Below are 14,640 nucleotides of genomic sequence, written 5' to 3'. Positions count from 1 at the left end.
ATATAAAACCAAAAACAGTGTTAATTCCCACTGGCTCATTATAGTCACCGGGAAGTCTACCCTCCAGTAAAATATACGGAAATAATGGAGCACCTATTAATACATCAATAGAGCTAGGAGTATCATAGAAGGGGTCAGCCAAGGACGCGTTGCGTAAATGAGGCCAGTTTGTGGTAGAAATAGGATGACTAGGTAATAGCCCGCAAATTTTTGGAAGAACTGCAGCTTCCAAATCAAAATTGGGAGTGAATTTATTACAAGGTCGAATCTTGGTAAATACACTTCTTGCACAGTTTTGTACATGAGCTTCTCCAATACCTTGAACGGAGCAAGGCGTCTTATAGGAAGTAAGTCCAAGACGTTTAACACAATTTTGTGAGATAAAGTGAAGTTGCGAGCCAGAATCAAGCAATATTCTAATTTTCTGAAATATTCCTGACCCATCTAACATATCTATAAGAGCCGTAGAAAGCAGCACATTACTAGAATTATAATTGTTAAGGCTACTCGCTACCAGATGCGAAGAATTGGTAGACCTGGAGTCCGCCTGAGAGCTAGATGGTTGATCATTGTGGATGGAGCTGGTTGATGAGAGTGCGGGTGGTGTAGTACTGCTGCTACTACCAGAAAAATAATTTCTCTCAAAATGAAGTAAAGTATGATGTTTTTGTCTACATTTATGACAAACATGCGGCGATTTACATTCTTTGACAGAATGACTACTACTTAGGCAATTTAAACACATTTTCAGCGATTTTACAAGTTGGTATCTATCATTAGGAGTTTTTGTTAAAAAGATAGGACAACGATAAACAGAATGTGCTGTTTTACAAATAGCACAACTGCTAGATTTAGATTGCTCAGTGCCTAGAAGAGCAACCTTGGAATTTGAGAAGCGATCCTCTCTCTTAAGTGATTTTTTATCTTTTTCATGAAGGGCTGAGCAAACATTGTCGAGAGCGGCACAACGCTTATGTAGATAGGTTGTAAGCTGTTGAAATGATGGAGTAGTATGTGAATCATATTGCAATTCGAATTCAGTAGCAATAGAAACATGTAAGCGTTTAAGCAACATCTGAACCAAAATGAAATCCCATGAAGCTACAGGAAAGTTAAGATTTCCTAATGCAGCAAGATTATCAGAAAATGTATCCAAAAGTTGTCTTAACTCGGCAGGATTCTCAGTTGTGAGTTTGGGGGTATTTTCGATAGCTGCCCAGTGTGTGGCCGCAACTAAACGAGGGTTTTCATATCGCTTAACTAGCATTTCATAAGCGGTTGTGTAATTGACATCTGTCATCGGTAACTTCTGAATCAAGGTCAGAGGCTGACCACGTAAGAAACTCAAAAGATAATTAAATTTTTCTATGTTACGCAAAGTACTGTTATTATGAATCAAAGCATCAAACATATCCTTAAAAGTGGCAAACTGTGTAATATTTCCAGAAAAGGATGGAATCTCTAATTTTGGCAGTGTTACATGGGACTGATTACTAGATGATGAAGACGAAGTATTTGTAGTCAATGATTCTCCAAACAGCTCAAAATAAATCGATTTAATATACCAAAAATCTTTTTCAAATGAGCTTCGTACCGCGTCTTGTTCGGTGAATTGGTCCTCATCATCTAGAATGCAACTAATGACAACGTTATGCTGCTTGAAAAACTCAGTTCTAATTGATTCCAAAATATCATAACTCAATTTAAAGATTATGTGTTGGGAAGTGTCTTCTTTAGCACTTCTCGATATATTAAGAATATCCGATAGACGATTAAATTCAGTTTGTCTAAGAACTTTGGCTCTTTTCAGTTTATCGGACATCCTACTATATCCGAAAAAAAAACGAAGAAAACAAAAGAAATTAAATGAATTTAAAAGAAAATTTCAAGGCAAGAAACGGAGTCTCAAGACCGACTTTAGACCGACTATAAAAAAACGAGAATGATGTTGCGTATACAGTACAAGCAACAATTAAAAAACTCCAATGAATGAACTTGTGACACCCTGTTAAAACCAATATAAAAATGAAACCTATTGGAAAAAAAGATGTGCACTGTTTACCTTTAGATATAATCCTGCAAAAGAATTCAACTTGAAAAACGACCTGTGTTGATTTAAACGATAATTCATAAATTCTTGTTAAGAAAATACGATGAAATGTTTGCGATCGATATTTAAACTATCTGCAAACCAACTAAAGATGAAATGAATAATGCAATGTATTTTTGAAATTGAAAAAGAAGCAAATTGATCAACTAATTAATTGTACTTTTTAAGCCTTTATGATTGAATTAACTGGGCGGTTTATTCTATAAAATTATAAGTTAATTTTCAAAAGGCCAAAGTGTGAATAGCAAAAATGCGGTTCGAAGTGACCAAAAATAATGATGATTAATTGCGCTGGGTTCAAATAAAAAAATAAAATAAAAAAGTTAGTTAACTCACGATGAAAAAAAGGTAATTTAGTGGACTGTAAACACTTAATGAAATTAACTAAAAAACTTGGAAAACGCTGTTGTGAGACCTTACCTTCTATTATCGGTGGCCGAGATTTGCGAATTATCTACACTTTCACGCTAGCGATTTTTCGGTGTTGAGTCGCGACTCTAAACTGTTTGACGATTAGAGCTCGAATGTGTCGCGCACTGTTTAAGGCCTCAAAACGAGGTGTTGAAATTCAACAAAAAAAATAAATTATTTAAACAAATGAAATACTTCCTTAACAAGGTGAGTCAACCAAAGGCATTAAATTTAACTAAAGAAAAATACCGAGTGATAAAAGAACAAGAATTAATATGAACTAAATAAACTAAATGAAAATTAAATGAAAACTTAACACATATCTCTCGTAATGATCTCAGATGCTTTACCAAACCTCTCTTGACTTTCAGCTGCTAATTGTTTAATACATCGCATTGCTAAAAACGGAGCGCTTGCTGTACCGTAAGTCACCGTATTTAACTTATAAATCAAAAGAAGTTTTAATGGATCATCTCGCCATAATATTTTATGCATACCTTTGTCATCTTCGTGTAATAAAACAATTCTATACATTTTACTGATGTCCGCAACAACTACGATCGGATGTTCTCTAAATCTCAGCAAAATATTCATGATGTCATTCTGAATAGCTGGACCGGAATACTGAATACTATTGAGAGAAGTTCCATTCGTGGAGACTGCCGATCCATCGAAGACCACACGAGGTTTCGTAGTTAAACTTTCCGTTTTTATCACTCCATGATGCGGTAAAAAATATGAATAAAAGTCAAGTTCTGGATTTTTATCAATTGACATGTGATTTAAATTAATATATTCGTGAATAAATTTAGAATATTCCAATTTAAAATTATCATTGTTATGAAATTTATTTTCTAATCGTAAAAATCTTTTAATAGCCAATTGCTTAGTTTCACCGATAGTTGAAGGATTTTCCTTCCAGGGCACCTTAACTACAAATTGACCAATCTTATTTCTAGAAAAGTTCTTTTGAAAATGGTCCTCGCAGTATAAATCTTCACTTGACCTCATATCACAAACATTGTTTGGCTCTTCTGTTAACCAAAACCTTTGTAAATCATTATAATTAAATTAATTATCCATCTTTGTAATAAAATGACATTTTACATTATGAGTAACATTCTGAAGCAGTGGCAGTTTACCTGACGCAATATACCCAAATGCCGAATTTTGAAAAATTGGCATGTTTTTACCTAAAACAATGTTTCCATCTAATAAAATGTCCGTATCCAAATACACTTGCATCAATCAACATGTCAATCCTATCACTCTTATTAAAACAATCGGCAGCTAACAACAAGTTATCTGGAATTTTCCATTTAGAAATATCAAACGTAAAGGCCGGTAAATCATCGGTTATCTTTGGTACCACATAACAAGTCACATTAGTAGAAAATTCATTATATCTAGAAGAAATCTTAACATGACATTTTTTATTTAAATAAGATGAAGAACCGTTAATTCCTGATACAGAAGTATTAGTATTCTGCATCGCTAATCCAAGCAAATCACAAAGCTCAGCACTTATAAAACACGATTAACTTCCTGAGTCTAGCAGTGCTCGAACCACTTGAAACTGACCATCTTTATTATACACTTTAATCTTGGCAGTACTCAATAAAACATATTGATCCGAATCATTTTTAATTTTATTTGCAAATGAAAGCGTTTGAAAGTTATCTAAAATCTGAACATCTTCCTTTACTAAATGTAAAGAAGTTCTATCCTCTCTTTTGTTTGAATCTAATTCCTTAACATCACGCTTTTCCTCGTGCAATCACGAACTATGTTTTTTCCTGCAAACCCTGCAACCAAAACGCTTGCAATTATACACACAATGACCAAAGCATAGGCAATTTGCACATAACTTTAATTCCTTAATTTTATTCCAACGATCAGAAATAGATAATTGTAAAAAATTCTTACAATCATAAATCAAGTGATCCTGTTTGCACAAGTTACAAGAAACAACATTCTTTGAATCTTTAACAAAAAAAGACTTCTTATGAAATTTCTGTTTATTGTCACTAGAAAATGCAGATTTGTGATTCATGTCTAATGTTTCTAAAAAATTGGCTCTTTTACTCAAAAATTTAAAAAAATCCATCTAAAGAAGGCAATGTTTGATCTACCTTTATCATTTCCCACTCTCTAATCGTAACTTTATCTAATTTACCAGAAATCAAAAAAATTATCATTGCATCCCAATGTTCTGTTGGCAAGTTCAAAACCTTAAGAGATAATGTCTCTTAAATGTTTTTTAACCGTATCAATAATATCCCCAAGACCCTTAGCAGATTCTTTATTACACTGGGGAATTTCAAAAATCGCTTTCATGTGGTTATTTACTAACAATCTAGAATTATTATATCACATAATGCTTGCCAAGCTATTTCATAATTTTCCGCTGAAAATCCTAAACTCTCTATAATCGACCTAGCCTCACCAGTAAGATTATCCCTTAAATGATGGTATTTTATAATATATGGCAACCTTGCATTATTGTGTACTAAAGCTTCAAACGTATCTTTAAATTCTAACCACCTAAGAAAATCTGAATTAAATGTGGGAATGTGAATGTCCTTTAACTTAATTTTATCAATATCTAAATCTAATCTAGGTTCATTATGTTGCTGAACTAAACTTTCTTGATTATCAACCAATCTTTGTTGATTATCAACACTTATACTACTATTACTCCCTTCAAACCCTTTCAAAATTGCTTTTCCATATGCCAGACCTCTCAACATCCGCAGGCGCAGACGTGTTAGAGCTTGCGACGTTACCGCTATTATCAGCAACATATTTATTTTTACCTTTTTGTGGGGCCATCTTACTTTAATCACGTAATCAATTAATCAAATATATATAATCACTCAAATATGCGAGTAAGGGCACAAAAGGATAATCAAATCAATTATTAAAATATAAATTAATAAGTAATTAGGCCACTCCTAATTTTAGGATTTACTAATCGCACTTAATCAAAATCAATCATATAAAAACACATAAAACCAATGCATAATCATTAATCAAAAATCCATAAATAATTTTAAATCTTAAATTCACCTTAAACACAAATTAATTCAGGCGAACAATTGTTAAATCAACTTTAATCCAAAAATCTAGGTCAAATCAGTAAATAAGTGACTGTTAGCATAAATTCAATAATCAAAACATTCAAAATTCTTCCCATCAAAAATAGTCCCTACGTGAATCACTTCTGACTCATGTATATGTATTTAAAAGTCCTGTGCAAATTAAATCCACACAAATACAACAAATCAAGGACTAGTTTTAAAGGAAGGACAATAATAGGAAAAAATTGGAAAAACCTCAGCGATCGTATGCTTCTATATGTGCTTCCATAAATCAAATCCTTCGATAATCCATCAAGTCGAAGACCCCATATAAAGTCCACAAAATGGCACTATTATTGTTACTCCAAAATGCTACCAAAATCCTGGTCAAAATCACACAGTCACGTCTTAATCACCGTCATTAAAATCCGTAATACGCCAATCAAGTTTTTTTTTTTAATTCACCAAATCCTGCTCGAAGGACCAAAATGGGGGGTTAATCGATAGAATGATAATTAATAAAAATACCAATTTTTCTTTATACTTGATAATTTCTTTATACTTGACTGGCTAATTATATTAAATTAACATGTAATGACAGTAAAGCTCAAAAGCTATATTAAGACTCAAACTATAACAAAATAATCGCATAGAAAATCCAAAAGTCATACTAAGAACAAAATAATGGCTTAGCACGACGACGGCGGTGTCTGGACCCCGCCAAACGCAGGGACAACGGCAGCATTGTCGGCTTTATGATTTGAGTCTATTAGACTTAATTTATGACTTAAAGCTCGAATCTGATGCCGCCAGTTTTGCATAACAGTAAATGTCAATAAACCAAAAACTAATAATTCTTCAAATGGTAAAGGCTATGCATAATATTCTGGACAAACTGCATGTATTAGAGAGTATAGTAAGTAAGAGATTTTTGGAATTTTATTATTGCTTACACATTTAAGCAAGATTTGAAAAGAAAACTTAAAAGAGAAAATTAAATTTTCCATTCAAGATCATAGCTAAACGAAACGTGTAAAGTGTAAGAAATTGTAACTTTACATGCTATCGAAATGTTTGTTCTTTTATCAGATGAAAATAATTTTGCATAATACGCGCTCTATTACTCTTATGACGTATAATAGGTATGCGTAGATATTAAATTATCATTCCTAAACACAACCTAAATTTTCACTCACAGCAACGGTGGTTTTTTACCCTCTATCTGTCAAACAAACCAAATGTAATTTCTTCTTTTATCAGAGTTAAATAATTTTAGGTTTTAAAGTATGTCAGGTTACTCAAACGGCTAATATTATAGTAAGTACGTATAGATATTAAGTATTATCTTTGTTATATTATGAATACATATATGTTCTTAATAGTAAGTGTTGTGATTTCGCTTATATCAGATTTGTCAGTCTATTTCTTAGAAGAAATAGCCATTGAAAGGCCTTTCAATGTTCTAAGGTCTATTTACTGTGTTAACGTTAAGAGTTAGAGTAGGTTAAGCTAATCTTCGCCTTTTAGGTAATTGCAATGTTCATTTGAAACCTCAAAAAACATATTATTTTTAAATATTAATAACATTGTTACATTACGATAGATGTGAAAGGCTTAAAATAGATACAATTTTTGTCTCTCAGTGCGTAATGGCGTCCCTTATGGAAACAGATTAGGTCGACTACTGTTTAGTGTTAACATATCATGCTTTCCTCAATAAATTAAATATTGTAATTATCTCTTGTATACAGATGATATACAGCTGTATTATATCTTTTTATTTTCTACTTAAATTCCGCCACATAAATTTCGATCTTGATGCATTTGTTAGAATCTTAAACATTAAATCCTAAGAAATGTGTAGTTATTATTTTTGTGTTCAAATAAACAATTTTTGATAATTTTTCACAAGTGAAATTTTCGAATCATCTATCAAATGCGCTTAAAAATATGAGAAAAACCCAAGTTATGTGATTCTCTAATTATGTCACATTTTAAGCATTGTAATGATTAAATGCAAAACTTTCGTTTCGATTTTATTTATGACAATAATAATCGTAAGTTACGTATCACGTAAGCTTATACCTTGAGTGACTTAATATTTTTAATATAGACGAGTATAGCATGCCAGTTTAATATTTCACAAAATTATTAAATATCGGACTGCTCCTTACCTGTTCCACAAAATTATTTTTCATTCACCATTTAAATTTACAAAAAAAAAAAAATTTAACAATCGTCATACCTAAGAATCAATTTTTCAGAAAATCGTATCTATAATATTTGTCGAAATATTGATGCCTGAACTCCTGATATACATAGCTGATATGTCGAATTTAATCCGTATATTTAAAGCAAGAATAAAGCAAAGGTTATTAGGAGATGAATAATATATTGGCTTTAAGATTTTTTTTTCTTTAAGTTTAAAAATAATTTAAATTAGCATATATATTATTTTTAATTATTCTTAATAGCACGCGTAAATTTTTTATGAAGATTTTTCTTGGTTGGTTTTTGTATGGTAAATAATAAACATAATAAATATTATTATTATGTTTATATATATTAATATGAATAAGTGGACGAAAATAATCCTTACCAGCATTTAATTATGCTAAATATTTCCGAAATAACGGTGACGATGAACGACCTACGGCTGGTGAAAAACTATTTAACAAGCCTACCTTAATAGGTATAGTAGAAGATCTTGATAGGTTCAGGACTACAATACAAGAACATGGAGACGCATTAAAGACGCAGAACTACATTAAATTAACATTGTATAATTTACGAAGTAGTTTTGAAGTTGTGTGTAAGTTTTTTCCCATCTCCGCTCGACTAACTGAAGAATTTGATGAAAAGAATCTTTATTGTGTGAAACATTATTTTAAGCAGGTCAAGCCAGTGTATATTTGCAGTACAGCATCTATTCAACTCTACTAATAAAAATTAAATTAGTTGACGCGAATTATAGGCAAAAATATGTGGTAATAATGGATATTTAATCAATGGATATTTTATCCCCAAATATCTCTACATTTCCGAGTAATTCAAGACTCAAGTCGAGACTTTAAATCACCGATATTTTTTAGTTTAGAAAAAAGTCTGGGCATTGATGAATGCAATATTTCACTATTTAAATTTGTTATCTGTTTCCTACGCTGTAACATGTAAGGAGCCCAATTGGCTCCAGGCTCAAAGCAAAGTAGGTACATACTAAATTGTTACTGTAAATCAGGGAGCAGGGAATATAATGATCTCTGAAAGTTCTTCTTGAATAGAGACATCACTTAAGTACAATAGGTAAAAGGCATTGATTCCAAAACCAAAGAGATATTAAAAAAATGGAATGCTAATATTTGCCGATCTGCTATTACGATAAATATTTTTAGGACAGGATTGGATTACTATGAAAATTAAAAGTTATTTAAAAATACCTCTTAATCTTAAAAAAAAATAATTTTCTTTAAAAAATAAATAGATCCCTCTACTTCATATTCTAATTACTTATACGCCGCAATACGTTGCAGGAACAAATTCATATACATATGACAAATCCTAAAAAAAAATGTTTTTCAATAAAAAAACTTTTTCTACAACTATATATAATACACATAGATACAGATCTTAAAAAAAGCTCAATTTAATATTTTTTCCATGTTCTAAGAACATACACATATGAGAAATCAATGTTTAAAAACAAAGCTGAATATTTTTTTATCAATGTTTAATAACATTCTGCAGAAATAATTTTACTGTAATTATGAATAAATTTACAATTCATAGGTTGTATGAGATAAAAAAAGAAATGTGTAAAATTACACTAAAATAATAGTGAAATTTTAATTATGCAATAATTGATTTGAACCATCAAATCAATTATTGCAAACAATCATTAAATACAACATAAACATAATGACCAAAACTGTTCGATTTAAAAAAAAAAAACGATTTTTTTCCTGAAATAGCGATTATACATCGAAACCTGTTGATATTTTAATATGCGAAGACGAGTGAATAATAGTAACTATTCATGTACCTTTTTCATGTACATCTCCATCCTCATTCATGTACATGTTTATAAATACAGTTATCACCAAAAAGTCCCAGTTAACAATATTCTCAATAATAAAAACATATGATATTTATAATAACCAGTTAGGTACTATTCAGATACCTACTTAACCAAAAAAAAAAAGAAAATAAGTAGGTGTAGGCATAAGGCTGAAACATTGAATGCAAAGCTCTAGGTAAAATATTTACGCCTACCGAATTGCAAAGAAGATTGCGTTCCTCAGATCGTCAAACAAAAATGGCACTACCCGAGAAATCACAAACACCGAAAACCATTGCTACCGTCCCGTTACCGAAAAGTTTAATATCATTCTGGCGAGCTAGGTTACATTACGTCGTTTTATCTTGCAAAAGTGATTGCTTAATACATAACAGACGTACATAATATGCACGAAAAAGGACACCATTCGACCAATTGTTAAATTTTGTTATGTTCTTGCTCGTTGTTTTGTATCGAATACCACGGACACAGAGGATGACGACAACGGATAAGCCAGTAACACAACTGAAGTTATTTCAATGAAGAGCCAACGCAAGTCGCAAAACGATCGTTACGTTACCATATTATTAAAATGGTAGCTCTAGCGCATGCGTTAGAAAATTTACCTGTTGAAATGCTCAAGTCAAGCGGTTTTATTTCATTCGGCTAATAGAATTACATACTGTATTTTATTTTTATTTATTTTACCAGTAGGCTCTCTATGTCTTCTTTTTATCGAAAAAAAATTATGAAACATAATGCAGCAGTGATGAATTAGAGCGAACGGCTGTTTCCACTGGGTCCTAACGTGGTTGGACGCCAAAAATTGTTGACAAACTAAAAGCTTATACAGGGTGACTACAGGACTATTACAGGGTGATTATAAAATTTGAAATGGCCATATATTAGGAACGAAAAACAGAATAAAAAAAACGCTGAAAACAGTTTCTAAAAAATGAAGGGGAAAGAAAAACAGGCATATTATCTTACCCTTATCTGCAACTCCTTAAACCGGGTGAGAAATAAAAGGGAAGGTCGAGTAAGACATACCGTAAAAAGCCACATTTTAGAAAGAAAATTATTCTCTCCTTATATGTTTATCAAGGAAAACGTTAAATAATAATAATAATAATAATAATAATAATAATAATAATAAAAGTTTCTCGTAGGTGACGTAGGTACGGATGTGAGACAACGGAGTCTATTCAGCATCTCACCGGTGGATGTCAAACTTTTGCACCAACGAAATATAAAGAACGACATGATCTTGTTGCAAAAATACTGCATCAAGAACTCGCAGAAAAACTAAACCTCTTACCGGCAGCCATTTTATAAATACGCCTGAAAGAAGCCGGAACGAGTTCTTGAAAATGACCAACACAAATATTGGAATCGCATTGTACTCACAGACCAACGAGTAAGTAACAATAGGCCTGACCTAATCCTAATCGATAACATTTCTAGGAATTCAACCCTTATTCCCAATAATAAAGAGCGAAACATAATGAAAAGATTGTTAAGTACAGGGATCTAGAACACCACATACGAAGACAATGGGAATTGAGAGAAGTGCGGACAGTTGTAGAGACAGGATGTACAGAGGTGCCATAGGGTGTAAAGAACAGCTAATTATCGACTTCGTAGTTTGCAACCAGGCATTTAACAACAAAAGAAACCTTTTTGACTACCGAAAAACTTTTGATGAAGTTCGACATAAATGGCTTATTAATGTACTTAAATTGTACAAAATAGATAACCACATAATTTCCTGTTTAGGATTCGCTATGGCATCTTGGCGAACATCAATAAAACTTCAAGTGCCTAACGGTAACTGCATTGGAACTAATATGATTCCAATTCGTAGGGGTATATTCCAGGGAGATTCCTGAATTCCATTTTGGTTCTGTCTGCCATGAACCCACATCTAGCCAACTCAATTCAACTAGACTCTATTTCAGAAGTGTATAGAGCAATGAACTGGGGAATTCCGTTCTGTTTGGCTACGTTTCGTGGTAGTTCATAGGCGCAGGTACTTATAATATTTATGAATTTAATTTTCACGGATTAAATGCCTTTATTTTAAAAGAGATTAAATACTAAATAAATACTTTTAATCCTTTTGTATAGGTACCTATCTTTTAACGCTTTGTAACATGCAAAAATGGGGTCAGGTAATATATACAGACTATAAATACTTTTAAATCATATTTTAAACGTTAGTAGTCACTGCTACGCTGTAGTGTAATCACAATATTATTATCCCAATATTTAAAAAATGGAGGTATTCAGTCCAACGAAAAGATGTACTAAAAATTCTCCACTATCGCTGAGTGAAAAAGTTATTATTTTAAATGTACATGATTGCATAAAACACGATTACCCTAGTTTTACTGTGCAAGAAATTGTTGAAAAATGTTCTTGAATGAGTGGAATTGGAAAGTCCACCATTTTCAAATTGTTGCGGGAAAGAAAAGTAGCAGGTCAAGTGGAATCTCCCAAGCAAAAGCCAGGACGACCTACAAAAGTCCTTGATGAAAATGCTAAATGTATAATTCGAAGAAAAGTTCACTCTTTTTATTTTAAAAAGGAAATACCCACCCTAGACAAAATTTTAATGGAGCTTGGCCGAGATGACAGTATTCCGTTGATAAGTAGAAAACTTTTATGGAAAACTTTAAAAAATATGGATTTTGCCTGGGAAAAGCATAACCGCAAAGCACTTTTACTGGAGAGCGACGAAATTGTTTGTTGGAGACGACAATACTTGAGAAGTATCAAGCAGTACCGCAGGGAGCAAAAGAAAGTTTTTTATCTTGATGAGACGTGGATTAACGAAGGTTATATAGTCCAAAAAATGTGTCAAGACAAAAATATAACCAGTGCTCGCCAAGCTTTCATAGAAGGCCTGTCTACGGGTATTAAAGTACCTTCGGGAAAAGAAAAAAGACTTATAATCACACATATTGGAAGCGAAGAGGGATTTTTAAAAGAAGGTCTGCTAACCTTTGAGTCGACTCGCACAGGAGATTACCATGAAGACATGAACTCAGACGTTTTCGAGGACTATTTTGGTGAAATGATAAAATTTCTTCCGGCTAATTCGGTGGTGGTTATGGATAACGCAAGCTATCATTCACGGCGAATAAAGAAGACGCCAACTTCAAGTTGGAGAAAGCAAGAAATTATCAATTGGCTGACTGCAAAAGGTATTGCGTTTGAAGCAAATTTGATAAAAAAAGAACTGCTGGCAATAGCAAACTTACACAAAACTCGTTTCATGAAATACGCCGTGGAAGATATAGCCGAAAAATATAATATAACTGTACTGCGCTTACCGCCATATCATTGCGAACTAAATCCTATAAAACTGATATGGGCGCAGGTAAAAGGATTTGTAGCAAGACAAAACACGACTTTTAAAATGAAAGATGTTAAGCTACTGTTTAATCAAGCCATTACGGAAGCGACACCAGAGAATTGGCGAAAAGCAGTCCAGCATGTAATTAAGCAAGAGGACAAAATGTGGGATCTTGACAACCTCATCGATCAGACAGTCGATCCTTTAATTATAATGTCAAGAGGTGATGACAGTTCGTCAGATGACGAAGAAGACTACAATCTATTATAATTTAAAATTGTTATACACTGTTCAAAAAGTGCCAGATCCAAAAGTGACATTTTCAACTGTTTTACTCTACATATTATGTTCAATAAATTTGTGAAAAAAATATATTATTCCATTTAAACAAAAGTAACTTTCTAAAATAAAATAGCATTTAAGTACATTAATTATAAGGTAAAAAACAAGTCCCAGTTGCACGCCTTTGGCGAACCGTTTTCAATGTTTATCAGTGGGTACCAATGGGCAAAACTCATAAATTGACCCAAAACCGGGTGGCACTACCTGCAATCAACGAAAAGAAAGAATTTTACATTGAAACTAATACCCAACTAAGGTAGTGGCATAAAATATTGGTGGATCACCAGGTACCACTTTTGCATACCTAATGAGGTTTTATTGCTCTACACACTTCTGAAATAGAGTATAGGTACGGATTTCGCCTAAAAAATGATAATAGAGAACTAACAAGAGTAAACCATCTACTTTATATGGATGACTTGACATAACTAGATCAGATTCTTAAAATAGTGGAAAAATTCTCTGATGATCACTACAAGAATGCGACGACTTCTTAAAACAAGTCTTAACAGCAGAAACTTATTTAAAGCTATTAATACATATGTAGTCAGTTCATTAACTACTCTTTTGGTATTATAGGATGGAGTAAAACGATTATCAAAAATTTGCAAAGAAAGGTTAGAATACTCCCAACGAAAGCCAATAAGCATCATCCGCGGAGTGACATCCGCGGACAACTACGACATATGGGACTACCTTTACATATCGGAGGAAGAAGAATGACCGACATAGAGAAGCAAATGTTCTTTTTCTTAAGAAAGGCTGAAACATCACACATTCATCGTATGTGAAGCAGACGACTCAACACCACTTAAACTACAGGAGCTTGAACTGTCCATACACCATCGCACCGAGCAAGAAAAAATGCAAGCTTGGATGGGAAAACCACTACATAAATAAAATAATAAATAATAATAAATAAAAACGACTTTTATTAAGCTTTATAAGTTACAAAGAAATACGATACTTAAGTACAATGAAAACAAAGAAAAAGTTTTTGTAAACTTAAAGGGCTAAGTCTAGCAAGCTGCTATTCTCACTCAACTCATTTAATGTTCACCTAAGATAAAATATTTAAATACTTAAATAAGCGCTATTCTTGACATATGTTGTAGATAAAAAAATACAATTACAAAGTTAATAGTTTAAAGACGAGATTCAGCGCACAAAGATTCAGATATTTAAATTCCTGTTTTTCCATCTAACCTAATTATCTATACTATACTAATAGTCAAAATTGGAATAATATAAACGCTATAAATCATAAAGAGTACATCAACCAGCA

At 32.3% G+C, this 14,640-nt stretch overlaps 2 protein-coding genes across 2 annotated transcripts in view; one reads left to right on the top strand and one right to left on the bottom strand.

The window, feature by feature from the left end:
• Positions 1-10,198, bottom strand: part of LOC126749060 (M-phase phosphoprotein 8) — a 167,031-nt gene extending 156,833 nt beyond the window's left edge. Inside the window, exon 1 of the mRNA XM_050458671.1 lies at positions 9,871-10,198. The gene's annotated coding sequence lies outside the window, so the exon portion shown is untranslated. The remainder of the gene's footprint in view (positions 1-9,870) is intronic.
• LOC126749061 (uncharacterized) lies at positions 6,797-14,235 on the top strand. The gene is made up of 2 exons (XM_050458676.1): positions 6,797-6,918; positions 10,825-14,235. Exon 2 carries the CDS (start codon positions 12,078-12,080, stop codon positions 13,281-13,283), a length of 1,206 nt encoding a protein of 401 aa, XP_050314633.1. The 5' UTR covers positions 6,797-6,918; positions 10,825-12,077; the 3' UTR covers positions 13,284-14,235.
• Positions 14,236-14,640: the final 405 nt, after the last annotated feature.

Source organism: Anthonomus grandis, chromosome 22 (assembly GCF_022605725.1).
Source record: "Anthonomus grandis grandis chromosome 22, icAntGran1.3, whole genome shotgun sequence".
In the NCBI taxonomy this organism is placed as follows: domain Eukaryota; kingdom Metazoa; phylum Arthropoda; class Insecta; order Coleoptera; family Curculionidae; genus Anthonomus; species Anthonomus grandis.
Note: the sequence above shows the minus strand (reverse complement) of the source record. Positions and strands in the feature narration are given on the sequence as shown.

What these genes read in the sequence shown, in the direction of transcription:
- LOC126749061 (XM_050458676.1), top strand. Translation starts at nt 12,078, where the DNA reads ATGAGTGGAATTGGAAAGTCCACCATTTTCAAATTGTTGCGGGAAAGA.